The 27620-nt window shown below is 37.7% G+C and overlaps 3 protein-coding genes and 1 pseudogene across 5 annotated transcripts; 3 read left to right on the top strand and 1 right to left on the bottom strand.

The window, feature by feature from the left end:
- The first annotated feature begins 79 nt into the window (after nucleotides 1–79).
- On the top strand, nucleotides 80–7868 carry LOC125216464 (Homeodomain-like superfamily protein). Of its 3 annotated transcripts, none has more exons than XM_048118178.2 (18): nucleotides 80–205; nucleotides 1979–2139; nucleotides 2802–2870; nucleotides 2946–3104; nucleotides 3475–3530; nucleotides 3599–3659; nucleotides 3774–3950; nucleotides 4397–4465; nucleotides 4551–4700; nucleotides 4981–5219; nucleotides 5312–5563; nucleotides 5644–6055; nucleotides 6130–6230; nucleotides 6377–6417; nucleotides 6611–6776; nucleotides 7063–7207; nucleotides 7325–7440; nucleotides 7540–7868. In XM_048118178.2, exons 3-18 carry the CDS (start codon nucleotides 2813–2815, stop codon nucleotides 7708–7710), a joined length of 2373 nt encoding a protein of 790 aa, XP_047974135.2. In that variant the 5' UTR covers nucleotides 80–205; nucleotides 1979–2139; nucleotides 2802–2812; the 3' UTR covers nucleotides 7711–7868. The 3 variants fall into 3 exon arrangements, with proteins under 3 accessions (XP_047974135.2, XP_047974134.2, XP_088925509.1); XM_048118177.2 differs by lacking the exon at nucleotides 80–205 and adding an exon at nucleotides 1616–1803; XM_089069383.1 differs by lacking the exon at nucleotides 80–205 and adding an exon at nucleotides 1616–1873.
- Nucleotides 7869–9981: 2113 nt separating this feature from the next.
- On the top strand, nucleotides 9982–12498 carry LOC125209194 (uncharacterized; annotated as a pseudogene).
- Nucleotides 12499–14983: 2485 nt separating this feature from the next.
- On the bottom strand, nucleotides 14984–16572 carry LOC125211322 (histidine-containing phosphotransfer protein 2-like). Its single transcript, XM_048111056.2, has 6 exons — nucleotides 16395–16572; nucleotides 15944–16074; nucleotides 15787–15855; nucleotides 15598–15669; nucleotides 15340–15412; nucleotides 14984–15247 (listed from the first exon to the last, which is right to left on the bottom strand). Exons 1-6 carry the CDS (start codon nucleotides 16539–16541, stop codon nucleotides 15197–15199), a joined length of 543 nt encoding a protein of 180 aa, XP_047967013.2. The 5' UTR covers nucleotides 16542–16572; the 3' UTR covers nucleotides 14984–15196.
- A 3732-nt stretch (nucleotides 16573–20304) lies between these two features.
- On the top strand, nucleotides 20305–27334 carry LOC125211323 (pleiotropic drug resistance protein 2-like). Its single transcript, XM_089068572.1, has 20 exons — nucleotides 20305–20535; nucleotides 20916–21396; nucleotides 21476–21596; nucleotides 21715–21803; nucleotides 21912–21996; nucleotides 22078–22368; nucleotides 22464–22554; nucleotides 22655–23555; nucleotides 23621–23781; nucleotides 23852–23955; nucleotides 24035–24200; nucleotides 24279–24505; nucleotides 24591–24923; nucleotides 25004–25294; nucleotides 25376–25459; nucleotides 25579–25712; nucleotides 25786–26013; nucleotides 26151–26322; nucleotides 26401–26655; nucleotides 26748–27334. The coding sequence occupies exons 2-20, from the start codon at nucleotides 20984–20986 to the stop codon at nucleotides 27018–27020; spliced, it is 4419 nt and encodes a 1472-aa protein (XP_088924698.1). The 5' UTR covers nucleotides 20305–20535; nucleotides 20916–20983; the 3' UTR covers nucleotides 27021–27334.
- Nucleotides 27335–27620: the final 286 nt, after the last annotated feature.

Here is a 27620-nt window from a genome sequence, read left to right as displayed (position 1 = left end):
TTTTTTCGAGTCAATAATGAAAACGGGTCACATATAAAACAGGAAAAAAAAAAGAAAAGGCCCTAGCCGCTTTCTCTCTCCCTCTCTCTTCGCGTTCCCTGTTTTCTCTCCTCGATTCTTTTGGAAGAGATGTTGAATTATTCCGCAGGCATTTCGATACAACTGTGCCCTAGCCGCTTCTCTACGATTGATTGATGATAATCTGGTACTCAAATTTCTTACTTTGATGGAAAGCCAAAGTGAAATTCTAACTTTTTTTTGGTTCATCTTTTGAATTTAATCGGTTCTTTCAACAAATTTGTAGTTAATTTGTGTTTGATTTTACATGAGGGGCTTTGTATTCAGTATCCCAATTTAGTTAATTTTCACCAAAAAAATGCAGTTTATGTTGTGAGTAATATGTGAGAGGGGGAATGGTAACTGAATGAGTGTAGATGCAGGTTTAATTCATGTTAGTTTAATTCATGCTAGTTTAATCCATGCCATGAAGTGCTAAATTTCAATCACATTCCTAGAGTTACTGATGCAGGATAGATTGGATCATAACTCTAATGGCCTCTACCATAACGTACAAAAGATAAGTATTCAATGATACATGCCTGATTAAGATTATGTAAATTGTTAAATAAAACACAAACTATTATCAAATTTATTAATATATGTTAAATGCAACAAAAGAATCGATACATGATGTCCACAACAATATGTTCGAAGCCATACACATAATTGATAAATATATCATCAATTAGGACAGATTTTTGAAATTGAGACGACCCAAAGGAAAAAGAAAATGCTACCTATTGGTATAATAACCAGAAGAGAGATTCATCTTTGTTGGGGAAGACAAAGTGGAAGTCACCAATCCGACCACAGTTGAAGAGGTAGCCATTGTTGGTGCTACCATTTCTCTTTCTCACTGTGCGTGACTAACGACCCCAGCGATGACGTCGCGATTCGGGAGTCAGAGAGAGGTGTCGGGCAACGAGAATCGGCGGTGTAGGGATTCCAGATTGGATTTAGAAGAGAGAATTGAGGATTTGCCATTTTCAAAATGTAAATACTAGTAGTAATAAATTTTAGTAGTAATTAAAATCGGTTGTAAATACTAGTAGTAATAAATTTTAGTCCATGAGACATGTTAATTAGTGGTTAAATAAAGAAAGAAAAAAGTAAGGGAGAAAAAAAATAGTAAGTAAGAGATTATTGTTAATTAGTGCCGCATCAACATTCAACATGCTAATTAGTTGTCAATATATCAATCTTTTTGGTATTTTACGTATTTGGCTTATTAATGTACTTATCTTTTAATACTCATAAATAAAATAAAACAGAATACACAATATAAAGAAAACCGAAAATCCCCTCTCATAAAATAAACTACTACTCCATAAAACACAATACACAACATAGAGTAATATACACAATATAAAGAAAACCAAAGAGTAAAATATCTAAATTAAAATAAAAAACCCATTATTATAAAATTTAAAACATTAAAAGCCCAACATAGAGTAATAATAGTTTTTGCCATGAATGAGTTTCCCACATTGGGCCTTTGATAGGAAGCCCACTAAGCAGAGAAAATAAACACCTTCACACACTAATTCACCACTCATCTCATCTCTCCCACTTAACACGACGCTCTTTGCGCGCGAAATAACTGTCAACGCCGCTCCTACTGCCCGCCGCATCTCCCATCCGCATGCGGCGGCTTATACTCCTTTTCGCTCTTCCAATCCACCATTGATATAGAAATTCAAGCTTGGATCTCTAAAGTCCAAACCCAATTATTGTGAAAATAAGGTTGGGGATCCTTCTGATTTTCCAGCACCCTATAGTTGAATTGTGTCTCAAGTAGAGAATTTCATCCTAGGTTGAGCAATTGAAAAGCATGAGTTTGGGATTTTGTTTTTTATTTTCATAAATAAGCATGAATTTGTGCTAATTGGTGTGATTTGTCATGAATGGGCGCTCTCAGCTCGACGAGCGCCATCCTCTCGGCTCGACGTGCGCCATCGGTCCCCCACCAAGTCTCCGGTGAGCCTTGGGAGCAAAGCTTTCAGTCAACAGGCCACGTTTTCGCCGCGATTCGGGAGTTCCACTGTCGGCAGCGGTTCCTCGTTGAATAATTGGAGAACGGTGAGTACAATGCCAAGTAATAGTTGTGCAATTTATTGAATTTAGTGTGCCCTGTATGTGTTGGCTCTAAAACGCGGTGTCGCTGTCTGGGATTTAAGCTAGGGTTCTACAATTCTATTGTGGGGCCTACAAATTCTAGTGAATTTTAGTCTGCCCAGATCAATTTGCCTCCATAAATTTTCTCATTTCATTATTATGTGTTTTTGCTGAATAGTATGATTTTGTGGGATTATACCTGAGATTCATTACATACTGCTATTTTTTAGTCTGTCAATTCAGTGGCACTAATAGATTTGCCGGAATCTTCCTCATTGATATTTGATATATACAGTTTCTATACATATGAATCATTATTTTTTACAATTGATGTCTAGACGTTTAAGTTTCTTTCTTCTTTAACTAGATTTGTAAGATTATCTAAGTGATTGTACTATAAGAACCCCTAAAGGTTACTGAATTCCCTAATTTAACAGACATTATGCTACTGAAATAAGGAGAAGAGACAGAATTGCATAAATGTTTATGTGACTATGTGAGTTCTTTAACCATGGGAAAACTAATGAACTAGTAGCCCTCACAAATAATGTCACCGATGAGTGATGGCAATGACTCAAGAATGAAATTAGGTTGTTTCCTGTTTGTAATTGAGTTGTTTTGTGCAGGATATATTGTGATGGCTGATGATTTCGATCCATTTGATGATATCTTTGGTAATGAGCCAGTGAAGAATGGTAAGATTTTGGATCTCCTGTTTCAAAATGTGTCTTGTTATGCAATGTTATTGATGATGTTGCATGCCTAAGCAGCTAGGGCAGCAGGAAAGTTTCGGCCCAAGCCAAAGGTCCGACCACAGAAGAAGGTCTCAGCAAAAAGTTCGGTTGCTTCCTCACAGGCAGTCCAAACTGTTCATTCTGCACCACATGACTCAAGTGAACCTATCCACACTGTGAAGCCGCTGGAGCAAAGTTAGTAATTTCATGGTTGTTTGCACATTAGTTATTTTGGTGACAAATCTTTTTTTGAACAGTACCAAAAGTTATCTGCCTTTCAATTGTTTATCAAAAACATAGATGGATACTATTACGATTTCGGTTTTGAATCTTCTGCCTAATGACAACACAATGGCATGCCAAATCATTATTTTGTTAGCGAGTTGAGTCATTCTATTAAGAATGTAGAGCAATTAGAGAACGGTCAGCATTTATTGGTTGAGTTTAACAATATTTAATCACCTAAAAATTTGTTTGAAGAGTAGCAAATGAATCATGTTGTGCAGTTTTATGTTTAAGGATAGATTGATATTCAAGTATTGATTTTTCTTATATGTGATTTCAGGTTCAGATGTTGTGCCAAATGACAAGCCCGACTTTCATGCTGTGTCAGTAGAAGAGGTGAGTACTTTAGTTCTATTTCAGGATCATTCTCTTAGTCCGCTGATGCAAATATTTCCTTCTCTCAGAATCCTGATGTATTAATTGGGTCTGAAGCTTATACTGATTCTCTTCATCACACTGATATCGGTAAGAGAATACTCTATAGTGTGATTGCCCTCTATTTACCAGTTATTTTTTCCCTAAGCTCATCTTAGCTATCAATTTGGCTACTAATACCAGCTACTTTACTTTACCTCACAGGATGCACCATCCCTTCTTCAAAGGAAGTTGCTTCTAATTCCCCCAACGATGAGAATATAGGAGGAAGGGTAGGGACTCAGGTTTTTTCATCCATTGACGACTCTACAAATACATGTAAGATGGCTGAGGTTACTAAAGATTCTGACCTGGCATCAAGAGTAGATGCCTTAGGCGCTGGTGAGCCTATATTTTTAAGTGCTGATGCATATAATTACATGAATATTACTTGATAGATACACTTGCTCTACGCATTTGTGACAATTGCCTGTTGGATTGTTGAACGATGATGATATTCCTGGCTAGAACGTTTCCAATTAAATCATTCTTTTACGATTGGTGCCTAGATATTATCTTCTTTCTTAGTATTTAACTAGTGTTCTAAGATTAATTAAGTGATTATACTTTAGGAACTCCTTAAGGTTACTGAATGCCCTAATTTAACAGTAAGTATGCTACTGAAATAAGGAGAAGAGATAGAATTGCATAAATGTGATTATGTGAGTTCTTTAATCATAGGAAAACTAATGAACTTGTAACCCTCACATATAGTGTCACTGATGGCAATGGCTCAAGAATGAAATTAGGTTGTTTCCTGTTTGTAATTAAGAAATTGTTTTATGCAGGACATGTTGCCACGGCTGATGCTTTCGATCCATTTGATGATATCTTTGATAATGAACCAGTAAAGAATGGTAAGACGGCTGGGGGTTTTTGAGTTCCTGTCTCAAAATGTGTTTTGTTATGCAATGTCATTAATGATGTTGCATGCCTAAGCAGCTAGGGTAGCAGGAAAGTTTCGTCCGAAGCCAAAGTTCCAACCACAGAAGGTCTCAGCAAAAAGTTTGGTTGCTTCCTCAAATGAAGTTCAATCAGTTAATTCTGCACCACATGACTCAAGTGAACCTATTGTTAAGCCGATGGAGCAAAGTTAGTATTTTCATGGTTGTTTGCACAGTAGTTATTTTGGTTACATATCTTATTTTAACAGTACCAAAAGTTATTTGCCTTTCAATTATTTTATCTTATTTTCAACAGTACCAAAAGTTATTTTCCCTTATCAATTATTTTATTGGAAAGATAGATGGACATATTAACAGAAAACTCTATAGCTTGATTGCCCTTTATTTGTCCAGTTAATGTTTCCCTAAGCTCATCTTAGCTATCAATTCGGCCTACTAATACCAGTTACTTAATTTACCTCACACAGAATGCACCATCCCTTCTTCAGAGGAAGTAGCTTCTAATGCCCCAAAAACTGAGAATATTGGAGGAAGGGAAGGGACTCAAGTTTCTTCATCCATTGACGACTCTACAAATACCTTTTATGTGGCTGATGCTACTAAAGAGTCTGATCAGGCAGCAGAAGCAGATGCCTTAGGTGCTGGTGAGCCTCTAGTTTCAAGTGCTGATGTATATAATGACATGGATGGCAGACGGGTAATAGAGGTAAAGGGCCAGTATTTATGTGTTTGTGTTGTTTCTCAACCATCGACTTAAACATGCATTCACTGAGTTTGAGCTCCAATTATCAATTTCAGGAGATGGATGTCATGGATTCTGTAATGCCAGACTTAAACTCACTTCAACAAGATTCTGCAGAAAATAATTCGATTCCTACATCTCAAAACGGCGATGCTGTTGATCTTTCATCTCCGGGATTCACTGATACTTTTCCCACCAAATCAACATCTGAACTTCCTTTGGATGAAGAGTCTATAAATCTGATGGAGGTGCCTCAATCAGACTCGTGTATCCATGTGGAGGATTTGCCTGAAGTTCCCTCTAAACTAGTAAGTTATTTGTTCTATAAGTTGTTCTGCTTGAACAGTTATTTGCAGCTTAACTTATGTTGTGTTTTCCATGCTATTAGGCTTCTCGTCGAGCAAAGACCGGAAAGCATAAACCCAGTGCTGCATCAGGTAAGCAGCAAGCTTCAACATTAAGTGAGGAGACTGAAGCAGCTGGTAGATCAGTACGCTCAAAGAAAAGGGATACGAGTGTTGGTAAATTAGTGGACGAGGAAGGAGATGAAACCCTTGCCAGTGGGCAACTCTCTGAAGAGCATCCTTTCAGTTCTGCAATAGATGAACAAAACATAAATAGTGAGCAACCTCAAGTGGAAAATGGATCACAAAAGAAAAACTCGAAGCGGAAATTGAAGAAAACTGAGAATGACAAAGAAAAACCGCCTAGAAAGAGCAAGAAGGCAAAAGAGGCACCAGAACAGGAGACATGCACAAAGCCGAAAAAGTTCTCTCACTCCACTCGGCGGAGACGAATTTGTAAGTTGTCTGGTACTGATCTGTATTTAGTTTGATTCCGGATTAATATATTGACGAGAAACATTTCAATGTAGTGGATAAGAATTTGCTCAACATTCCTGAAGAAGAATTTAACCCTAGAGAGCTGTCTTTTAGGAATTTGATTCTCCTTGCAGAGTACAAAGAGAAGCAGATGGTATGTGCAGTATGCATTAAATTCGTTTTATCGATAGCCTAAATATTGCAACTACTAATGGATGTAAAATCTTTGTAATTTCAAGTTTTCGTTGTTACTTCTCCAGTTTTTATTGATACAGCCATTTGATCATTCAAATTATGCAGAAAACAACGGGACAGGCAGCAGCACCTGCAACACACCAGAGGTAGTATCATCTCTTTGGTTACAGTAAAATATAGTCATGTTAGAAATGGTGAATTTTGGCATGCCTGAGTGAGTGAGAATGTCTAGTTTAATCATTTGAATTATGCTAGAAATATAGAATTACTTTTTGCAATATAATGTCTTATGTTATGTGGACGCAACATAAGGTTCGGGGTGTTTTGTTGCTTTTGCAGTACTCGTAATTCTGATTACAATTATGATCCATCTACTGGATTGTACAATAACGATGAAGAAGACGGAGCTCAAGTAGACACCACAGAATACTTCAATTATCAGTCTAGAATGGAAAAAACACCCAGAGTAAGATGGACAAAACAGGATACTGAACTATTCTATGAGGTACATTTCCTTCTTACACATATATTAGAAATGGGTCACTCACCCCTTAAAAAGCCTCATAAGGGGGAGGGTTATCCACACTTATATAGATTAGATTGGATCATCACCAAGTCGACGTGGGACAGAATTTAGAGAATTTAACAACATAAATGGACTAGAATGACAAAGTTTTGCGTCTGCTTCATAATGCGGATTATAAACAAAGGAATAAAACTCATTATTCTCCCCGTGAACCGAATCAAGTCCCTACCGAGTCTTAATCTTTTGTTTCTAATCTATTTGACAGGCTGTGCAGCAGTTTGGGACCGACTTTTCTATGATAGCACAGCTTTTTCCTGGTCGTACCCGGGAACAGATAAGGAACAAGTACAAGAAAGAAGAACGACAGTACCCACTGAGGCTTCGTGAAGCCTTTACTAACCGCAGCAAAGGTGAGCTTCCATTAACTCTACTTAATTCGGGAAGATCAGTACTGTATGTTTGAAGTAAAGATACTTGTTCGATATCTCTATAATATGTCTAAATGTCGGTATATCGCCATCGTGCAGATCTGTCCCATTTCGGAAAGGTGATAGAAAACTTAAATAAAATAAGGGAGCAAGAAGAGTTGGAAGATTGCACGAGCACCGAAGGGGTCCCGGATGAGGGTGTGTCAAATGCTGATGTATGTTTGCTGTTATACCAATTCACATCATCTGTACCTAACCTTTCCTATTGTTGTTAATGAAAATTCTCTTATATACCTTTGTCGTTCACCGTGAAGGATGATGGAGGAAAGCACGAGGATGGTAAGAAAGAGGAGAATGAGGACGCAGCCACGGACACAGCTGAGGTTCAGAGCGCTGCAAAGCCGGAGACACAGGAGGAGGAGGAGGATGAGGAAGATGAACTATCGAGATATAGCCAAATTATGGGTGAGATGAAATTCCTGTAAATCAATTATTTTTTGTATTCCATTAGAGTCGATCTTGGTACTTAGAGGATATAATATGGTCTCGAAACCACTCGGCCAAATAGGGCAAAGGGTTTATTTATAAAACCACTAGTTTGAATATTTAGAGTTCCAACAAATGAATAAGATTATTTCTGTCATATTCCTACTTAATTGAAACTCTATCTATGTCTATCATTTAAAATCATTTAGTTTAAGATTATTGTGAACTAAAGTTTAATCTCATTTGAAAACCACACTAACTTTAACAAAGCGAATCATTCGCTTTTATTGGGTAGTCTCAATGAAGAAAACTAGGAGTATCTGCTTTATCAAAGCAACTAACTCTATTAGTCTGCCATTAGATATTCTTACTCTAATTTCGCATTGGGTTTTATGAAATGTAAATGAAAATCAAAATTCATTTATAAAAATAGTAAAAATAAAATAAGATATTTTAAAGTGAACCAACAAAAAAGGGATTTATAGTGAAATAGTATAATACTAGGAAAATTGATATGGTTTTACTGAATAGTAATTTAAGAACAAACAAAATTGACGAATGATTCCATAAACGAAATCCAATTGTGCAATAGGTAAGAATAATCCATATGAATGATTCCATAAACGAAATGGGGATTATGAGAAGCAAAATTGGCAAAGAAAAGGCCCAAGCAGGGTAAAACAGAGTATCCTTTGTTTGAACACGGGAAGTCTAAGAACAGTAAGATCAAGCTAAGCCGTGCCATTAAACATGACGTTTATCAAGCTGAAAAACTGTGCTCCGCAAAACTTCCCCCCATCAGCTAGCTGGCCAGATTTCATCTCCGTTCTGAAGAACACTGTGAAGGTAATTTTACGGGGCACTGTTTTTCAGCTTGATCAACGTCATGTTTAATGGCACGTATGAGCTTGCTCTTACAGTTCTTTGACTTCCAGTGTTCTTCGAACAAAGGGATGCTCTGTTTGACCGTGCATGGCTCATTTCCAACCTACACAAACAAGAATCAGAGTTTCAATATGTCAGTCAAAAAATGAGAAACATCTCATTATCATAATCAACCTTTAAGTATACTATCAGTCTATCATAGTCACATCCATGACATGAACCATCTGTCTCATGTACTTGAGTGTTTTTTGAATTGTAGAATTCATGTAAGAAAGATTTATTATTGCTTTTAAAACAGAAACAGTAGAATTTGAAACACAAACAGGTGTAGTATTTGGGATGGGAAACACCTCAATATTTATTTTCAGATTCAGCCACTCTGATTATTCAATTATCAATAATTTAGTCTTCAACAACACCTATATTGTAAGGGCTTCCTGCAGTTTTCAAAAAATATTAGAAGTCGAAAAGATACAAAACTCATTTTGGGTAAGGAGTTAAGCCCTACCTTCTTCTTCAGTGTGTTAGCCCCTGGATCCAACAATATATATGGATCAGAAAAAAAATGACTGTCCCAACAGTAATTTTAGTCTGCTTTCCTTATCAATAAAATTAAAATTTTGCAATTGAAGGATAAAAACTACTTCAAAAGCAAAATTAACTTATGTGTAATGCAAAATATAGACTTTTGTGAATAAAACAATATAAGATTATTAATAATAAGAATTTAGGAAATAATATTATATCCACATAAAGATTGGTAATATCCAAACTTACCTTGTGATGATGTAATTACGTGTGGAAAAATTGGATTTACTGATAATAAAAAAATATAGTGTTAATATAATGATTATATGCGCGAATTAAGTATAATAAATTGTGAAATTGCCATAAACGAAAATATTACTATTACTTAAAAATAATATTGCGTGAGGAAGATGATCAAAGTATAATTAAGTGCATAAGTAGAGAACAAATCTCAGTCATTAGATCAAAACGATGTAGTTCACTATATGGGTGTTTTAGTTCACAATTTGAATTTGAAAACAACGACTGAACCAAAACACCATTATGGCGAAGTATTTACTCCGTAAAGTAATGAACTAAATCACTCTTATAATGAACTAAATTCGTGTTCTCTAGTTATTCATTTAAGTAGTGGTTTCCCTAGATCACTACTCGTAACGAATAATATTGGTACTATTACTTTCCTACTTATATAACGAATAATAGTACTACCACTACTACCATAATTTTATATAGGCTATATAACTGTAATCTATTTCAACCATAGTATTATGCCTGGTCCAAGATTTTAAACATTAGTATTATACCCAGTGACAATAAGAGTGACAGTTATTGTGAAAATCCCGTAAAGCAGTTTGATGCCGATTTGCAAAGAACTGTATCCCTTGGAAGAGGACTACCTCTACGAAGAAGAGGTACTCCGAAACCCTTACAGCTTGAAATGGTGGTGCCGTTATCTCAATGCCGTGCCACCGTGCCATCATTTACGAGCGAGCTCTGAGAGCCTTGCCCGGAAGCTACAAGCTGTGGCACGCCTATCTCCGTGAGTGCCTCGCCGTTGCGAGGGATTTACCGATCACCCACTCGCGGTATGCGACGCTCAACAACACCTTCGAGCGAGCCCTCGTCACGATGCACAAGATGGATCATCTTCTTGCAGTCAGAAGTTGATCACTCGCACGCGCTGCACCTTCGACCGTGCATTGCGCGCGCAGGAGCTGGTCCCGTTGAAGACTTCTCTCGCGGTGTATGATAGGTTCTTGAAGTATGACCCGAGTTTCACCGAGGATTACATCGACTTCTTGATCGATTCGGAGCTGTGGAAGGAGGCTGCGGAGAGGCTGGCCGAGGTGTTGAATGGTGATGATCAACAAAAGGGAAGACGGGGCATGTGATGTGGTTGGAGTTGTGTGATTTGCTGGTTCGCCACTCGGATGAGATAACCGGATTGGATGGTGATGCTGTCATCAGAGGAGGGATTCGGAAATTCAGAGATGAAGTTGGGAATCTATGGATTTATTTGGCTGACTATTACATTAAAAGAGGCCTTCTTGAAAAGGCAAGAGATGTGTTTGAGGAAGGGATGGTGGCAGTAAACACGGTGAGGGATTTCAGCGTCGTGTTTGATGCGTATTCGCAGTTTGAGGAGACTTTGTTGTCTATCAAATTGAAAAATATGGATGATGATGATGATGAACAAGGGTTTTGGTTCAAGGATGAAAATGATGTGGATATGCTGCTGGAGAGATATGGACATCTGATTCACAGGAGCTCGGAGTTAGTTAACAATGTTCAACTGAGGCAGAACCCTCACAATGTGAGAGCGTGGCATAAGAGAGTGAGGATTTTCCAAGGGAATCCGACGAAACAGATTTTGACTTACGCAGAAGCTGTGAGGACAGTTGACCCCTTCAAAGCTGTGGGGAAACCCCACACTCTGTGGGTTGCATTTGCTAAACTGTATGAGACTCATGGAGATGTCTCCAATGCCCGCGCCATCTTTGATAAGGCTGTGCAGGTTGATTACAGTGCTGTTGATCATCTTGCTAACGTTTGGTGTGAATGGGCGGAGATGGAGCTCAGACACAAAAAATTCAAAACCGCACACAACCTCATGAAACGTGCTACTTACGAACCATCTGCCCACATCAAGTGGAGAGGTACATTTTTTTCTCATCATCCATGTTTAAATTTAGTTATACAATAACTAAATTTTTTAATGCTAATTGCGCTTCCTTTTTGTACATATAGTGACGGATAAAGGAAACGAACCAGTGCAAATGAAGCTTTACAAATGCCTCAAGGTTTGGACATTTTATGTTGATTTGGAGGAAAACTTAGGGACCTTGGAGTCGACTCGTGCAGTCTACGATAGAATAATCGATCTAAGGCTAGCTACTCCACAAATCATCATAAATTATGCAGAGCTTCTTCAAGTAAGTAGTACTTAGTAATTACTAATTATAGTAGTAGGAGTATTTGTCTAGTACATATATAACTAACTCTATTAATTGTTTCATTCATTGTCCAGGAACACAACTACATTGAAGAGTCATTTAAAGTTTATGAGAGAGGTGTGACAATCTTCAAGTACCCACATGTGAAGGATATTTGGGTGACCTATATTTCCAAATTTGTTGCATATCTATCCAAATTTGGTGAGAAATATAGAGGAATTAAGATGGAACGAGGTCGAGATATATTCGAGCGGGCTATTGTAGATGCTCCTGCAGAATTAGTGAAGCCTCTGTATCTTGAATATGCAAAGATGGAGGAAGACTATGGTCTTGCATATAGAATAATGGCGGTGTATGACAAGGCCACAAAAGCTGTCCCACCTAATGAGAAATTGGGAATGTACACAACATATATTATCAAGGCAGCTCAAATGTATGGCATAACAAAGACTAGGGTGATCTTCGAGCAAGCCATCAACGGATCAGAGCTTGCGGACGAGGATGTGAAGGTCATGTGTTTGAGATACGCGCGACTTGAGGAGAGTCTCGGGGAGATTGATCGTGGTCGTGCATTGTACAAGCATGCGTCGCAGTTTGCTGATCCGAGATTTGATCGTGAGGTGTGGAACAAGTGGGGTGAGTTTGAAGTGGTGCATGGGAATGAGGATACGGTCCTGGAGATGGTCCGGGTCGAGAGAAGTGTTTCGGCTAGCTATATCCGGGGAATCAAACTAATGAGAATCAATTAATACACAAAAAAATAAAAACAATAGTAGTACTCCATTCATTACATAAAAGTTGTCTCACTTTCCTTTTTGCTTTTGCTTTATGAATATCATAATAGTTATATTCCAACTTGGTTGTTTTTGCATTATGATTAAATGAAAAGGCAGCGATAAGATATTTGTGTTGAGGGCTTTTTTTGTTGTATACGACATTTGCTTATATGTAGTGCTGAATTGTGTGTCCTATTTTTATGTAAAGTTGTTTAGATTTAATTCCTATTTTTATGGAAAGTTGTTTAGATTCCTAATTTTTATGTAATTCAATTTAGTAGTCTATAATCATTTACATTTTTCAGCAATAAAAGTGTCAAGTTAAGATGGCGTCGCCGGGTGCCGGTGAAGAGAAGGGTGCTGCTTTGGTGAGGTCCCTAAGCCTTGGATCTTCCAGCAGGCGGATCAAGTTCGCCTCTGTGAGCTCGAATAGCTGGGCTTCGGCTAGTGCGAGGGAGGTTTTTACTGCCCCAAAGCAGGATGCCTTCCAGAGAATTGGGAGGGAGTATGATGATCAGGATGAACTTATGTGGGCAGCCATTGGTGGGAGACGAGATGTAAAGGGGGATATCCGGTGGACAGGAGAAACGACTCACAACTGGTAAAACATCGGGGTTCTTCTTCTTGTTTAGAGCTATGGATTTCCCTCTATATTGAATTATGTTATTTTGGGGTGATGTAGGTGAGTTTTTGGTCGGGCCAGCGAAAGTTTTCTACATGGACGAGATCTCAACCGGTCTTGACAACTCAACGACGTTCCAAATTATCAAGTACATGAGACAGATGGTTCATGTCATGGATGTGACTATGATAATTTCCCTCCTCCAACTAGACATTTGAGCTCTTTGATGACATTATCCTGCTTTCAGAAGGGCAGGTCGTCTACCAAGGCCATCGCGAGAACATCCTCGAGTTCTTTGAGAGCGTTGGAAGCAGGCTAATGTCATCAAAGCAGGATTATGTCATCAAAGAGCTCAAATGTCTCTGGTGCAGGCTGAAGGAGGGAAATTATCATAGTCACATCCATGACATGAACCATGTGTTTCATGTACTTGATAATTTGGAACGTTGTTGAGCTATCAAGACCGGTTGAGATCTCGTCCATGTAGAAAACTTTCGCTGGCCCGACCAAAAACTCACCTACATCACCCCAAAATAACATAATTCAATATAGAGGGAAATCCATAGCTCTAAAACAAGAAGAAGAACCCGATGTTTTACCAGTTGTGAGTCGTTTCTCCTGTCCACCGGTATCCCCTTTTCATCTCGTCTCCCACCAATGGCTGCCCACATAAGCTCATCCTGATCATCATACTCCCTCCCAATTCTCTGGAAGACATCCTGCTCCGGGGTAGTAAAACCTCCCTCGCACTAGCCGAAGCCCAGCTATTCGAGCTCATAGAGGCGAACCTGATCCGCCTGCTGGAAGATCCAAGGCTCAGGGACCTCACCAAAGTAGCACCCTTCTCTTCACAAGCGCGCAGCGATGCCATATTAACTTGACACTTTTATTACTGAAAATGTAAATATTTATAGACTACTAAATTGAATTACATAAAAATAGGAATCTAAACAACTTTCCACCAAAATAGGAACTGAATTTAAACAACTTTACGTAAAAATAGGACACACAATTCAGACACTTTTATTACTAGAAAATGTAAATATTTATAGACTACTAAATTGAATTACATAAAAATAGGAATCTCAACAACTTTCCACCAAAATAGGAACTGAATTTAAACAACTTTACATAAAAATAGGACCCACAATTCAACACTACATATAAGCAAATGTCGTATAGACGTATACAACAAAAAAAGCCCTCAGCATCAAATAATTTATCACTACTTAAGAAGATGGTCTATATTGCAAACAACTTGTTTGGGGTTGAGTTTATAGTTATACCATATTTGATTTAATTTGATTTAATAATTTAGACAAGATTGAATTTTTTCAGCTTGTCACTTAAGCTCGAAACAATGTCATAACAACAATTCTTTACTTAAGAATCTTGGTCTTTCCCATACGACAAATGGTTTACGCGGGTCAACTCAATCTCGAATAATTTGAATACAACTTAATCTTAAGCAACCGAATGCTTTCGAATAAATGGCTTTGCACGTTTAAAAACTTAAATGCCCAAATAAAGTTAAATCGGTGCTCAACCCCAAAAAAAATGTCAAAGACAACCATTTGAATCGTACTTAAAAATACCACAGCTGAGTGTAGTTTCTCTAAACACACACCATTTTCCTAAAATATTCATTGGTATCCTCGTGTAGTTTCTAACACACAACATTTTTCTAAAATGTTCATTAATTTGCTACAATTCACTGCATAAAAAGGGAGGTGGAATACAAAGAGAACAAAATATTTTTCTAGTTATAGTACTCCTATTATACAATCTTCAAACATCACAACATGGAAAAAAAAGGTAAAGATATTAAAATAACATCAAAACCAATGAATGGTAAAATATCATTTACTAACAAACACAACCAACCACACAGACCGCAGCCTTTTAAACTCGCCAACGATTTTTAAAGTCTTATTACATATCAATCTAAACCAAATGAAACAAGTGACTCTACATACACAGTTCATAGCCATCTTCTTCACTATAATACCAGAAAATGCGTTCAATCTATAGAAATAGATTCCAATGAGTTTTTTGTTGTTACAATCAAAATGGATCAATAAGTTGTTTCATTTGCTATAATGATTTCAAGATTATATATACTACTCCACTTAAGAGGCTAAAAAGAGAGAAAAAATTAAAAAAGTCAGAAGGGATAATTTTGCTTGTGCTGTATTTATATGTTTCTGCATCCATCCACTCAGTCACGTTGCTCCTGTCCTGTAGCTCTGGAAACAAGTTCTTGCTCAATCTGTAAAGGATATGACATGGAAAGTTCATCACTTGATCATATAAACATCACTATCACACAATAAACAACCACAAAATTTTGATTAATAACACCTTGACGATATTGCTCAACTGGTCATTCAAACTGTTGTATTCATCTTTCATAAGACTTATTGCCTGCACACATCTGTTAAACTGAAATCATGAGAAACAATGCTTGATGAAATAATTGAGGAACAAATTGTGTTTGAAAACGGTGAAAAGGGACCTAAAATGTCGAAAATCAGAGATCCTTAAGCAGATCATTAATGAACTGAACTTCATTTATATGCATAACAACACCTAACCATATATGTGTCAAAACCATCTTACCCTTCTTTGGATTTGTTATCAATAGCATAACGTAAACTGGAACACGTAGCTGTAATTCGACAAGCACCAATGCTGCAAAGAAAACAACATCAGCTTCAATAGCTAGAATCTTTAGAAGTAGCTAGTAGTTCTCTCAAACATAATATTTCGTAATCTCATTGTACGTTCAAAGAAAGATACGCTTCATACCACGCAGAGCTTCCTTTAAGCTTGATATAATATGAATAGATTTGATTGAAGTCCACAACTTCTTGAGACCTAATTACAAGCAAGGAAAACAGAATTTCATACCAAAAAACACAAACTAAAATCAAAACAAACAATATATGTCTTAGGGAGAACATACATTGCCTTTTCCATCTCATTCACTGCTGATTCAACATCACTGAGAAAAATGAGAATCAGGTCCAAGAAAAACGACACACCGTTGTCCTCTTTCAACGAATGGCATTCTCGAAAATGGTGATCGACAAATTTCTACGAATAAATAAGTCATGATCAGATTATAGAAGAACAAAAACAGAAAAAAAAAATCTTTAAATCTTACACATCTATTGTATCTAGAACATGACAGAGAACTAACTAAACAAATCTATGACGTGTTTTAACAAAAAAGGCAAAAAATTCCTCTTACATAAATTTATTTAGTATTATTATTTGTCAATTTCAATTACTCAAACCCTTGAGATTGAAAACTCAACGCAGCAATTCAATTCAATCAGCCTTCAATTCCAAACAAAACACAAACAAAAAGATGGAACTAAATTAAGTAGATTTACAAAAAAAAACAAATTTACTTGTTTTTCGAGTTCATGAATGCTATCAATCAGCAATTTGTCGAGTGCTTCTGTTTCCATGCCCTTGAAATCCATACTTCTAGGAAGAAAAACCGCGCACAAACACACATATTTAGGTGAAAAAACAATCAGTGCATGTGCATACATATATACACAAATATAGAGACATGCATGAATCTGAGAGAAGAATTGATGTGATTTTGCACTCACTTTTTTCGCTTCGCTAAATTCTGATGAAATTTTTTTTCAGATTTTGCGGCAAGATTTATGATTCCTACACAAGGTATGTTTTAAATATCCAATTTATTTTAGGTAAATAAAATTAGGGATAGTTGTCATAATGCACAGAGTTTTGTCAAATTCTACTAATCAAGTACTACCATGAAATTTTAAACTATAATTAAAATCACTAAGTTTTATTTTTTTAATTTTTTTTTTGCAATTTTTAATAAATTTTCCTGATGCTTACGTGTACTATAATTTTAATGAGACAATGTATACGTCGTAGTGATTTCGTACGAAGTTTTTTGGGGTCCGTACCGTTTTCTTCCTTTAGATCTGAAATATTTCCAATTTTTCAAAAAAATTAACAAATTTAAACATTGTGAAAAGATGAATATGAGAGCTCTATGATCAATTAACCATCCACAAAGCAAGTGTAATTTAAATTAATTTATATTTAAATAAATTATGCATTATTTTGTTTGATTTGTGTATGATGCACATGACGTAAATATTAAATTAAAGTTAGATTATAATTAATAATATCCTTTATTAGTTTAAATTTTCGTTTTCCTTTGTTCTAATTAATTTGTCTGGATTGTGTACAGGCAACATAGATATTTGGCCATGAAGATAATATGCCTGATTACATTGTCTGTCCAAATTTATTAATGTTTGAATTGCATGTTTTGTTTCATGGGGTGTCCCTTAATTAATTATATCAATTGAATAAAATTAATTATTCAAACTGCATGCATCATTATAGTGAATTTTGTACAAATATGATTTACAACAAATTAATTATGCAGCTTTACTGTACACAATTTTGAGAATTAGCAATAAGTAATTGAAAGCACAATACACTAAGTCACTAACCATAAAAAAATAAAATTTTCCTATAAGAAATAAATAAAAATTTACTTACCATCCAATCTCACAATAATATTTTTCAGGCTTTAAATCACAAAAAATTAGTACATAATCTCAGTAAAATATTCCATGTTTTAAAACAGCCAAACGCCAATTCAAATGCATGGAACCTAAATAACCAAAAAACATAAAGATATTATTGTGTTGCTTTAATAAATGTTTCACTTTGTTTTACTCTACAAAGTCTGCAGCATGGGACCATATCCTAATGTAAAGACCTACTACAAGATCTTCTAAGTAGATTTAAACTATTTCTTGATACATAATGTAAGAATGATTTCAATCTTTAACATAATTAATAACAACATTTCACTTAGAAAATTCAATTCAAACCAATAGTATATAAAGTAGCAAGAAGTACTAACGGAATGATATCTTCGTCTAACATTTTCGTCGGCTTCCGTTGCCAGGTTACGTGAAGGTCGCCACCAGGACAAAAATAGCCAATCCTCTTTATCCACCACCTCAGCCGCAAAATAGCACCCTCTTTAGCCCTTCAGCTCCACATGGTACATGGTGCCGATGTCGTCGTTCCCTAGCCGCTTCATGGAGTTGAATTCATCGCACGAGCATCATATTTCTTGAAATGTACCAGCGTTCGACGCTATAAATTGCACTAGATGCAGTATCAGAACTTATTATATCAACAACTTTCTTGAGATTGAATTTATTGCAAGTGATACCAAATCCGAACTATCCATTACACTTCCACGTTGCTCGTGCGGTCCACGTGGATATCCATATTTTTTTTACTAATAGAGATAGTAAGATTAAATGAAGATATATAGGTAGTCGTGAGTATTACAAAAGTGAAGAAATTAAATAATTTGAAGATAATTGGGCTGGCAGTTAAGTTGCGTTAGGTCGTTACGCCGGCTAGCTAGGGCCCAAACAGGCCCATAAATAATTTGCTTTACTTGAAAAAAACATGACTTGATTATTGCATTGAATTTAATCTGATGTTCGAATTTCAAAAAATCTTGGTAAATAGTATTCGATTTCATTCATTGTGTTCGGGAATTTTATAATTTGGTTATGAATTTCATATTATTAGAAGATTATTTTTGGTGATATTAGAACAAAATAAAATTTTAATATCTAGCTAACATATAAAAGTAAGCTTTTTGATGTTTTTTTTAATACATGGTTAAATCTATAATAAATAAATAATTATATAAATCAGTGACCTAACACTAACACCAGAAGTATCCAGAAAATTAAAGACCCATATATGCTCACGGACCAAATATTGTCTACTTTAATGTGAATTTAAATTTAAATACTACTAAGAAATATACCACTTTTCCATAATGGGTTATATCGATCTAGGTTTACACACACAAAAAAATGATAATAAAGAATACCAAACAAAACCACACTATATTATTCTATATTGATTAGAAATGTGAATTTGAAAGCTGGCACATACATATGGACCCCATTGAAATGTATTTAAAATTACTTAGGTAGTTCACGAGTAATATTTTAGTATTATGATTGGCTGTAAATTGCACCCACTATTTGGAAGCTATCGACGAATGTTCTTCTACTCTAGTTCGCATTATTGGACGTCTCACCACATGCTATATTTAGAGTATTTGGCCAATTATAAAATTAAATTTGCATTTAAATTGAATCTAAGATGGCCTACCAAAATATCTCCATGAACAACACTATTTTAGTTTGAGTCTTTTAGATGATATGTTGTATTGTCTAACTACATCAAAACATCATCATTCATCACAAATTATATAAATAAATTCAAATTTAATCATTAAAATAGCGTCAATCCATTATACTGACTTGTTATTTCAACATTAATTTTGTCATGTTATCGTTGCGTCATTTGAGATTATCACTCTGACATACCACATAGTACAATTTTATCTGACGATTTGATCGTGAACATTTGTTATATACTAAAAATTCATGTATTTCCCACTATATTAAAAATTAGTTACTAAAATCTGATATTTTTATTATTTTTTTTTGGTATAGTTGACGTATTTTTTCGACTATTGGCCCTTTTTTTTAAAAATCGTTGTAGTGTGGATACATTGTGCCCTACACTAATTTAGCCGCCACAATAGTAAAAATCGTTACGTTGATGGTGATTGGAGACATAGTTGTACTAGTTTGACAAAATGTACTCTCTTAAATTGTTTTCTTCTCCACTTAATTTTAAAAAAGCATTCAATTTATTAAGACAAAGTCTAAAAAAATCCATTAATATTTAGCAATTAGTAAATTTTATTAATTTCAACTTTCAATTTAATTATCATCGTTCAAACTTATATTGCTTTATTCAATTGTTTCTATTAATATTTTCGTGTAGTACAATTTATTTTTCTTTCATCCTTTAACACTTTATTTCATGATATAACTGCCAATACAAATTAAATAAATTGGAATATAGTATATCGTCTCTATTTCCGTGTGTCAAATAAAAAAATGCGTCGCTCTAAATTTTAAATAGAAAGTAAAATCCAAAGAGTAATCACTAAATTAAAAAATTAAAAAGAATTGATTCGTTACAAGTTGAAGTAAAAGTCGTAAATTTGAATGAGCTAGTAGTATTTTTTCCAATTATTATCGCAATCTTCTAGAAGGCTAGACATATAAAGTTAGAAGTCCTCCCTTGACCCTACCACAACTGGATAAACTTCATTTTGTTTTCAAATTAAAAGAGCGGACTTTGATGAATTATGGTTAAATTCACATGTCTAGACTTTAGATTATTCTACTGTATATAATGCTCCATCTTTGAATCGAATCTTGATGTCACATTAAGCTTGCATTGTCCCACAAAATATCAACAACGAAAAATATAGATTAAAATTCCAACTTCAGCTACTGCCAAAATCTTCTTCTCAGTGTACACACAGTGAGAGCATTGCTGTGTGGAAAAAAGGAAGCTTACAACTAAAGTAGAGGTCCCTTTTTATAGTGGACAAGTTATTAGCTCTGCAACTCTTCCCTCTCTCTCTCTGTAAGTTTCTTTTAGCTTATTCATGATGATATGTACCAAGATTGGATTTTTATTAGCATATGGGTTGGATTAAACTAGTATTATCTGCTGCTTTGCTCTTTCATGGTTGTGTTTGGTGATATTTATGTTGTGTATTAGTTTTATTGAAAGAAAACATGGCTGTTTTTGCTTTATGATTATCATAATAGTTATTCCAACTTGGCTGTTTTTGCTTTATGATTATCATAATAGTTATTCCAACTTGGCTTTGCTGAAATCTCAAGCATTTGGGGATACTGTAGAAAAATGAAAAAGCAGTGATTAAGATATTTGATGCAGAGAGCTTTTTTTGTTGGATACTGCGTGACATTTGCTTATATGTAGTGCTGAATTGTGTGTAGATTACATGTGGGAATCGATGAAATCAGTCTAAATTGAGTGAAAAGGGGGGATTTTTAGTTGGATTAAGATGGCGTCGCCGCATGCTGGAGAAGAGAAGGCTGCTGCCGCGGTGAGGTCCCTGAGCCGTGGATCTGCCAGCAGGCGGATCAGCTTCGCCTCTGTGAGTACGAAGAGCTGGGCTTCGGCTAGTGTGAGGGAGGTTTTCACTGCCCCGGGGCAGGATGCTTTTCAGAGAAGTGGGAGGGAGTATGATGATCAGGATGAGCTTATGTGGGCAGCCATTGAGAGGCTGCCGACGTATGACCGGACGAGGAAGGGGATTTTGAAGCAAGTTATGGAAGATGGGAAGGTTGTGAGGGAAGAGGTTGATTTCGCCAACATGGGGGTTCAAGAAAGGAAGCATCTCATGGATAGTATACTTAAAACGGTTGATGATGATAATGAGAGGTTTCTTATGAGGGTGAGAGAGAGGACTGATCGGTGAGGCAACGTTTCTTTCTTTCTCTTTATCTCTCATTTTTTGATTAAGATATTGAAACTGTGTTTCTTGTTTGTGTAGGGTTGGAATTGATGTTCCGAAAGTAGAAGTTCGCTATGAGCATTTGTCCGTTGATGGAGATGCTTATGTTGGATCGAGGGCGCTTCCAACTCTGTGGAACGCTACACTGAATTCGGTTGAGGTAATTGTACTTGATTCTTACTGTTTTCTATCTCCTTTTATGTATACAAAATAGCTATAGTTCTGAAATCTCCAGATAAATATGTTTCTTATATTCAGAGATTTTGATGTATGCACAGGGAATTTTCGAAAAAATCAAGCTCATTCCATCGAAAAAAAAGTCTATCAAGATACTGAATGATGTTAGTGGAATTGTGAGACCTTCAAGGTTAGTTTACTACAAGTTCTATAACTCATAGATGTTAAAAAGAGATTAAGTTTCATCACTATTTTTAGAAGGATTTCAGTTTACTCAATCTTTTGTGCATTGTATTAGGATGACACTGCTCCTCGGGCCTCCGGGCTCTGGGAAGACGATATTGCTCAAGGCTCTTGGCGGGAAGCTGGAGGAAGATCTCAGGGTATGTGATCGTTCCTCTTGTTACTACATTGCCATTTTCTTCGTCTCCAAAGTCACTTTTCGTGTTTCCTTTGGATGATAGGTGGAAGGAAGAGTCACTTACTGTGGTCACGAGCTGTCAGAGTTCGTTCCTCAGAGGACTTGCTCGTACATCAGCCAGCACGATCTGCACCACGGTGAGATGACTGTCAGGGAGACATTAGACTTTTCAGGGCGTTGCTTGGGAGTTGGAACCAGGTACGACCTCCTTGTAGAGCTTTCCAGGCGAGAAAAGCAGGCGGGAATCAAGCCCGACCCTGAGATAGATGCGTTCATGAAAGCCACTGCAGTTGCTGGCCAAGAATCGAGTCTAGTAACAGACTACGTTCTCAAGGTTTGTTGCTTCTTGTTGTTTGAAACTAAGCAAAGAAAAAGTAACTAATCCTATAAGTATTAGCATAGAATTGAGGTAAATTTTCATATTTGCAGATTCTTGGATTGGACATTTGTGCTGATATATTGGTGGGAGACGAGATGAGAAGGGGGATATCCGGTGGACAGAAGAAACGGCTCACAACTGGTAAAACATCGGGTTTTTTCAACTTGTTCTGAGCTATGGATTTCCCTCTCCAACTGCATTGTAATAATGTATTGAATTATGCTATTTTGGGGTGATGCAGGTGAGTTTTTGGTCGGGCCAGCGAAAGTTTTCTACATGGACGAGATCTCAACCGGTCTTGACAGCTCAACGACGTTCCAAATCATCAAGTACATGAGACAGATGGTTCATGTCATGGATGTGACTATGATAATTTCCCTCCTCCAGCCAGCACCAGAGACATTTGAGCTCTTTGATGACATTATCCTGCTTTCAGAAGGGCAGGTCGTCTACCAAGGACCTCGCGAAAACATCCTCGAGTTCTTTGAGAGCGCTGGATTCAAGTGCCCGGACAGAAAGGGAGTGGCAGACTTTCTACAAGAAGTCACTTCAGCAAAGGATCAAGAGCAGTACTGGTGCAAGAAAGACGAACCTTATCAGCATGTCTCCGTGGCTGAGTTTGTAGAACGCTTCAGCAATTTCCACATCGGGCAGAGAATCTTTGACGAGCTTGCAGTCCCTTATGATAAAACCAAGGCCCATCCGGCTGCATTGGTCACTGAGAAGTATGGTATATCCAACATGGAGCTCTTGAAGGCCAACTTGTCGAGGGAGTGGCTTCTGATAAAGCGGAATGCTTTCTTGTACGCATTTAAGACGTTTCAGATAACTGTGATGTCACTAATTACCTTCACAGTGTTCTTTAGAACGGAGATGAAGTCTGGCCAGCTAGCTGATGGGGGGAAGTTTTACGGAGCACTGTTTTTCAGCTTGATCAACGTCATGTTTAATGGCACGGCTGAGCTTGCTCTTACTGTTCTTAGACTTCCAGTGTTCTTCAAACAAAGGGATGCTTTGTTTTACCCTGCTTGGGCCTTTTCTTTGCCAATTTGGCTTCTCAGAATCCCCATTTCGTTTATGGAATCATTCATATGGATTATTCTTACCTATTACACAATTGGATTTGCTCCTGGACCTGATAGGTATGTCCTTGTGATTCCCTCTCTCTCTTTCAATAGGAAATAAGTTCTTACACGATACGTTTCAGGTTCTTCCGCCAGTTTCTGGCCTTTCTCGCGCTGCATCAGATGGCCTTATCGCTGTTCAGATTCATTGCTGCACTTGGAAGAACACAGGTTGTTGCAAACACTTTGGGAACCTTCACTTTGCTAATGGTGTTTGTTCTTGGTGGTTTCATCATTGCGAAAGGTTAGTTATATTTTCGAGTTTTTTAGCTGTACTCTCCAAATGTATTTGCATCATATATCCTACTTCTCAGATGACATTGAGCCATGGATGATCTGGGGCTATTACATTTCGCCTATGATGTACGGCCAGAACGCTGTAGCCATCAACGAGTTTCTGGATGACAGATGGAGCACTGTAAGTTTGTCATTCTATTCAGTAGAATTTGGCAAAAATTCTACTTGTACTGATATCTTGCTATCTTGTTTCGTCTCAGCCAAACACGGATCCGAGGTTTAATGAACCAACGGTTGGGAAAGTCCTTCTTAGGATGAGGGGCATGTTTGTTGAGGATTACATGTTTTGGGTATGCGTCATTGCTCTCTTCGCCTTCTCTATTCTCTTCAACGTCTGCTTCATCGTGGCGCTGACATACCTCAACCGTAAGCATTGCTTCTATTCTTTTCTGCACACTGTAGTCTTCATCTGTCGTAACGAATTGGCTCAAAACTCTTTTGCAGCCTTTGGAGATTCGAAATCTCTTATCCCGGACGAGAATGCCAATAAGAAGAAGAGTCTTTCCTCTCATGGAAGCTCAACAACTTCTGCAGGAAAAGAGATGGCTACAAGGAATCAATATGTTGGGAATAGCTCTGCTGTAGATGGATCCAGAAAAGGAATGGTGCTCCCCTTCACCCCGTTGTCACTAGCGTTTGAACATGTGAACTACTACGTTGATATGCCTGCTGTAAGCCCCCTTTCCTTCTGATATGATCCAAAGAGGAAAGATGCATCACTAGGCTCTAAATGACTATTGTTGTCTGTTTCTTTAGGGAATGAAGAAGACCGGGGTTGAAGAGACGCGTCTGCAGTTGTTGAGAGACGTCAGTGGGGCGTTCAGGCCAGGTGTGCTCACAGCACTTGTCGGTGTCAGTGGGGCGGGCAAGACCACACTGATGGATGTCTTGGCCGGAAGGAAAACAGGCGGATACATTGAAGGAACCATCAGTATCTCCGGCTATCCCAAAAACCAATCAACTTTTGCCCGTGTCAGCGGTTACTGTGAGCAGAACGACATCCATTCCCCACACGTTACCGTCTATGAATCTGTCGTGTACTCTGCCTGGCTGCGTCTCTCTCCAGATGTGGACGAGGAAACGCGCATGGTATGCTAAGTTAATATCTTTTCATCTCTGTTTGTGGCTTTGAATTAGCACTGTCTTGATCTGTTTTTGTTTTGTGTTAGATGTTTGTTGAGGAAGTGATGGATCTGATTGAGTTGAACCCTCTGAGGAACGCCTTGGTTGGCCTTCCCGGAGTGGACGGTCTGTCGACCGAGCAGAGAAAGAGACTGACCATAGCAGTTGAGCTCGTAGCCAATCCATCCATAATCTTCATGGACGAGCCTACATCAGGCCTCGATGCACGAGCTGCTGCCATTGTGATGCGGACTGTGCGCAACACGGTTGATACCGGACGAACTGTCGTCTGCACCATCCACCAGCCGAGCATAGACATCTTTGAAGCCTTTGATGAGGTAGAGCTAAATATTTTCTTTTTTTTTCGACTTTTTACTAGAGTTCTGAACCGGCCTCGTGTCGTTATCGTTGTCGTGTAGCTGTTGTTGATGAAGAGAGGAGGACAAATGATTTATGGAGGGCCTCTTGGCCATCACTCTCGCTTGTTGGTGGAATACTTTCAAGTAAGAATTTATGCTCCAAATTTGAGACTATATATTGTTATCAACATCAAATAATCGCTTCGTCTGCAATTAAATGTCTCATTTTTCCATTTTAAATGTCCGTCGTTATTCTACTGTAGTCTGTGCCTGGGGTGCCTGAGATCAAAGAAGGCTACAATCCAGCTACTTGGATGCTGGATGTCAGCACTCCTGCCATGGAAGCTCAACTCAATGTCGACTTTGCTGAAATCTACGCGAAATCCGAACTCTACCGGTATGTAAGAACGCGTTTAAGCGTGAGTTTCTTGCACGTTTCCCTCCTTTTTGTAACACGATCTTCTTCACAGGAGGAATCAAGAACTCATCAAAGAACTCAGCACTCCGGCCCCGGGATCACAAGATCTGCATTTCCCGACCCAATACGCGCAGCCGTTCTTCACCCAGTGCAGAGCTTGCTTCTGGAAGCAGCACTTGTCTTATTGGAGGAACCCTCAGTATAATGCCATCAGATTCTTCATGACAACGATCATCGGCATCATTTTCGGGATCATATTCTGGAACAAGGGGGAGGAAATGTGAGTGAATTTCCTCGTTATAACAGCGAAGCATTTCTTTTTCAGCACGAGATTTTATGCAGTGTTGTTTAGTATGTTAAGTGCAGACTGTCTCTTTGTCACATCCATTTCATTCGAGTTTTGTTGTCTGAACATAGGTCGAAGCAGCAAGACCTGATGAACCTACTCGGAGCCATGTACTCCGCAGTCATGTTCCTCGGTGGCACAAACACGTCCGCTGTCCAGTCCGTGGTGGCGGTGGAGAGGACCGTGTTCTACCGCGAGAAGGCAGCAGGGATGTACTCTGCATTGCCTTATGCATTCGCGCAGGTACTGATATAGTGGTTTCAGTTCTCGCTCTGTGCAAATATTTGTTATATTTATTTATTTATTTTTGTTTGCCAACAGGTGGCGATCGAGTCAATCTATGTTGCGGTACAGACGTTAGTCTACAGCTTGATCCTCTACTCGATGATCGGGTTCCACTGGCGCGCGGACAAGTTCTTCTGGTTCTATTTCTTCGTATTCATGTGCTTCATCTACTTCACCTCGTACGGGATGATGCTCGTTGCCCTCACCCCGAACTACATGATCGCCGCCATTGTGATGTCGTTCTTCCTCAGCTTCTGGAATCTCTTCTCCGGCTTCCTCATCCCGAGAACGGTAAGCATCACACACAAGCACGCCCTAACCAACTGCGCGCTATTAGGCCAAACTCGGGTTTAATGATGTTTGTATGTGTTTGTGTGTCTCAGCAAATTCCTATATGGTGGAGGTGGTACTACTGGGCGTCCCCAGTGGCGTGGACGATATACGGGCTGATCACGTCGCAGGTGGGAGACAAGAACGACGGCATGGTGGTGCCCGGGATCGATGATCTGGTACCGGTGAAACAGTATCTGGAGGATTACCTAGGATTCAAGTATGACTTCCTAGGTGCAGTTGCTGCTGCACATGTTGCCTGGGCGATCCTCTTCTGTCTCGTTTTCGCCTACGGGATTAAGTTCTTCAACTTCCAAAGGAGGTGAAGGGATTAGGTATATAATGCAAGGATTCAACTTCAAGATTTGCTGCACACAAGTATCTACAGGTGTAAAGAACAGATTTTTTTCAACACAGTTTGTTTCCCTTACAGTTTATTGATGATAAAACAATTACAGTTCTTGTTTTTTTTTACCCTTTTTTGGTTCATGAGTTGAAAGTTGTATATGTTATGCTTGCTTGGTTAGATCAGTTTGTTTCCCAGATTTCTCATTTTTTTGATGCAACACTTGTTTTTTAACCTTTTCTGTTTGAGTTGTAAGCCATTTTCTTGGATTGTTATATGAGCCAAATTTGTGCATTGATCAGATCTTTACTTTATTGCAATGATGGGAGTAATCAAATGCTAACTAATTCTCAATTCAGAACCCAGAACTTCAACATTATGTTGGAAATTTCTCAATATATAGATATAACTTTATCAACATAACATGTAAATTTAAATCTCAACACAAAGATATAATTTTATCAACACAAATCTATTCAGAAAGTTTTGTCTTTGTGTTGATAATTTTAATACATAATATTGAGATAGTTCTGGGTTCTGGATTATAAGGTTGGTTTTATTTTAACGCGACCCATTGCAA

Source organism: Salvia hispanica, chromosome 3 (assembly GCF_029641045.1).
Source record: "Salvia hispanica isolate PSC_SH4W2 chromosome 3, Shi_PSC_v1, whole genome shotgun sequence".
NCBI lineage: Eukaryota > Viridiplantae > Streptophyta > Magnoliopsida > Lamiales > Lamiaceae > Salvia > Salvia hispanica.
Note: the sequence above shows the minus strand (reverse complement) of the source record. Positions and strands in the feature narration are given on the sequence as shown.

Coding starts and splice junctions, on each gene's coding strand:
- LOC125216464 (XM_048118178.2), top strand. CDS start 2,813: ATGGCTGATGATTTCGATCCATTTGATGATATCTTTGGTAATGAGCCA. Junction 5,220..5,311: donor ATGGCAGACGGGTAATAGAG/GTAAAGGGCCAG, acceptor TATCAATTTCAG/GAGATGGATGTCATGGATTC. Junction 7,208..7,324: donor CTTTACTAACCGCAGCAAAG/GTGAGCTTCCAT, acceptor GCCATCGTGCAG/ATCTGTCCCATTTCGGAAAG.
- LOC125211322 (XM_048111056.2), bottom strand. CDS start 16,541: ATGTATGCACATGCACTGATTGTTTTTTCACCTAAATATGTGTGTTTG. Junction 16,075..16,394: donor TTCATGAACTCGAAAAACAA/GTAAATTTGTTT, acceptor ATTTATTCGTAG/AAATTTGTCGATCACCATTT. Junction 15,856..15,943: donor AATGAGATGGAAAAGGCAAT/GTATGTTCTCCC, acceptor GCTTGTAATTAG/GTCTCAAGAAGTTGTGGACT.
- LOC125211323 (XM_089068572.1), top strand. CDS start 20,984: ATGGCGTCGCCGCATGCTGGAGAAGAGAAGGCTGCTGCCGCGGTGAGG. Junction 22,369..22,463: donor TAACAGACTACGTTCTCAAG/GTTTGTTGCTTC, acceptor TCATATTTGCAG/ATTCTTGGATTGGACATTTG. Junction 25,460..25,578: donor TGTTGGTGGAATACTTTCAA/GTAAGAATTTAT, acceptor ATTCTACTGTAG/TCTGTGCCTGGGGTGCCTGA.